The sequence below is a fragment of the Akebia trifoliata genome, chromosome 2 (genome assembly GCF_017979445.1).
Source record: "Akebia trifoliata isolate Shusen 1 chromosome 2, ASM1797944v1, whole genome shotgun sequence".
Classification (NCBI taxonomy): Eukaryota; Viridiplantae; Streptophyta; class Magnoliopsida; order Ranunculales; family Lardizabalaceae; genus Akebia; species Akebia trifoliata.
In genome coordinates this window covers 23,165,464-23,166,925 of record NC_141376.1, presented here as the reverse complement: position 1 = coordinate 23,166,925, position 1,462 = coordinate 23,165,464, and the positions used below count along the sequence as shown (strand labels likewise).

General features: G+C 41.9%; 1 protein-coding gene across 1 annotated transcript; it reads left to right on the top strand.

Annotated features, from left to right (window-relative positions):
• Positions 1–811: 811 nt before the first annotated feature.
• On the top strand, positions 812–1,150 carry LOC147409925 (uncharacterized). Its single transcript, XM_086432033.1, has one exon. The coding sequence runs from the start codon at positions 812–814 to the stop codon at positions 1,148–1,150; it is 339 nt and encodes a 112-aa protein (XP_086288159.1).
• The last annotated feature ends 312 nt before the right edge of the window (positions 1,151–1,462 follow it).

Here is a 1,462-nt window from a genome sequence, read left to right as displayed (position 1 = left end):
GATGTATGTTGGCACAGTACGACAAAGACAATCATAAAGAGAGAGCCATCTATTACATCAGCAAGAAGATGTTAGAGTACGAATGAAAATATTTAGCTCTTGAAAAGACCTGCCTAGCATTAGTATGGACTACTTAAAGGCTTCGGCACTACATGCTCTCCCATTCAGTCATTCTGTTATCCCGGATGGATCCCCTAAAATATCTTTTTGAAAAGCCAGCATTGACAGGAAGGACTGCACAATGGTTACTTCTGTTATCAGAATTTGATATCACGCATGTTACACAAAAGTCTATTAAGGGAAGAGCAATAGCAGAGTACTTGGCCGATCATACCGTAATAGAGGGAATAAGACCTGTCGATCAATTCCCGGATGAAAATATCCTGAACCTCGAAGAAGGACCACGAGACCAAGTTTGGCAACTATACTTCGATGGAGCTGCAAATCAAAATGGGTATGGGATAGGGGCGGTTTTGTTATCTCCCGAAAATGTCACATTCCGATCGCTGTTAAGCTGGCTTTCTCCAATACGAATAATACAGCTGAATATGAAGCATGCATTGTCGGGCTTGAGGCTGCATTGAATTTGGGTATAACAAAAATTGAAGTATTTGGAGATTCGGCTTTGGTCATACATCAATCGTTGGAAGAGTAGAAAACCAAGGATGCGAAACTGAAACCTTATCATGAATATCTGTTAAATCTGGTGAGGAAATTCAAAACCATCTTATTTCAACATCTAGCAAGGGAAGATAACAGATTCGCAGATGCCCTAGCTACTCTCTCTTCAATGATCAATTTACCTCCAGGCATGGAACTAAGGCCCATCACAATCGAAATCAAAGATAAACCCGCATATTGCTACCAGGTCGACATCGCTGCTCGACTCCCTGACGGAAAGCCATGGTATACTGATATCAAGAAAGTCCTAGAAAAGCAAGAGTTCCCAATTGAAACATCTAGGAAAGAACGACAAACTCTACAGAGATTCGCATCCCAATTCATACTATGCACAGGGAATTTATATAAGAGATCATATGACGGAATCCATTTGGCATGTGTTGATGAAAATCAAGCTGAACGGATAATGTCAGAACTGCATTTGGGGGATTGTGGACCTCACATGAGTGGGAAAATGCTAGCTAAATGAATCATGAGGCAAGGGTATTATTGGCCGACAATGGAAATAGATTGCCATCATTTGGTGAAGACCTGCCATAAGTGCCAAATACACGCTAACCTCATACACGTTCCTCCATCTCAGCTAGTTGGTTTGACTTCTCCGTGGCCGTTATCTGTTTGGGGAAAACGGGTAAAAGCCGCTTCGTACGCCGTTCTCACCGCATCTAAAGTTGCCAAGTTCATCCAAGTGCATATCATCAGTCGATATGGGGTACCTTTCGAACTGATTTCGGATAATGGGTCACATTTCAAAGCTGAAGTCATTACACCGTGTTCAAAA

Excerpts from the sequence above, each read along its gene's own strand:
- LOC147409925 (XM_086432033.1), top strand. The coding sequence starts at position 812 with ATGGAACTAAGGCCCATCACAATCGAAATCAAAGATAAACCCGCATAT.